Source organism: Buceros rhinoceros, unplaced genomic scaffold, assembly GCF_000710305.1.
Source record: "Buceros rhinoceros silvestris isolate BGI_N320 unplaced genomic scaffold, ASM71030v1 scaffold9738, whole genome shotgun sequence".
In the NCBI taxonomy this organism is placed as follows: Eukaryota; Metazoa; Chordata; class Aves; order Bucerotiformes; family Bucerotidae; genus Buceros; species Buceros rhinoceros.
Window position 1 is genome coordinate 104 of NW_010428593.1, and position 575 is coordinate 678.

The 575-nt window shown below is 48.5% G+C and overlaps 1 protein-coding gene across 1 annotated transcript in view; it reads left to right on the forward strand.

The window, feature by feature from the left end:
* Positions 1-256: 256 nt before the first annotated feature.
* LOC104498900 (cytosolic phospholipase A2 epsilon-like) overlaps positions 257-575 on the forward strand; it is a gene marked incomplete at its 5' end in the record, with an annotated part of 12,346 nt that continues 12,027 nt past the window's right edge. The window contains one exon of the mRNA XM_010142337.1: positions 257-417. Within this exon, the coding sequence (XP_010140639.1) occupies positions 257-417 (161 nt within the window). The remainder of the gene's footprint in view (positions 418-575) is intronic.

Consider the following 575-nt stretch of genomic DNA (forward strand, 5'->3'; position numbering starts at 1 on the left):
TCTAACGAATAGCGCGGTGGTCTCAGCAACCACCGAGCGGTTGCTGGCAGTGCGGTGGTACTACAGCAAGTTACCACACGGCATGTTCTGTACAGGAGCTCTAAGCTGAAAACCAACGACTCAGATAAATGAGTCTATTCTATAACTTGGGTATCAAAATGGAGTCATTAGTTAAGAAGAACTTGTATTACATTATTGTGCAAACAAATTATCCATGTTTTTTGAAGAACTTAAGTTTGAAACTCCTTCGCTTCAGAGAGGAAGTTTGCATTAACTGTGAATGGGTCGTACGAAGGAACCCAGATGCACACGCTGAGCTCCTGCCTCTGGCCAACTTCCCCGGCCAGGTTCCACTACATTAAGTACAATCAGTCATCACTCACTGTGGCTCTACCGCGGCGGATGCAGCTCAGCAGGGTATGTGATTGCTGTTAACGCGTACCCGGCTCTTTGCTGTGTATTTCTTTGGGGACAGCTACGACCTGAGTGTGTGTGCAGGCCTGTGTATGAAGGGAATTGGGAAGTGCATGTATGCAAGCGAGGCAGGGGAGACTGTCTTGACCTCTTCCCCCCCG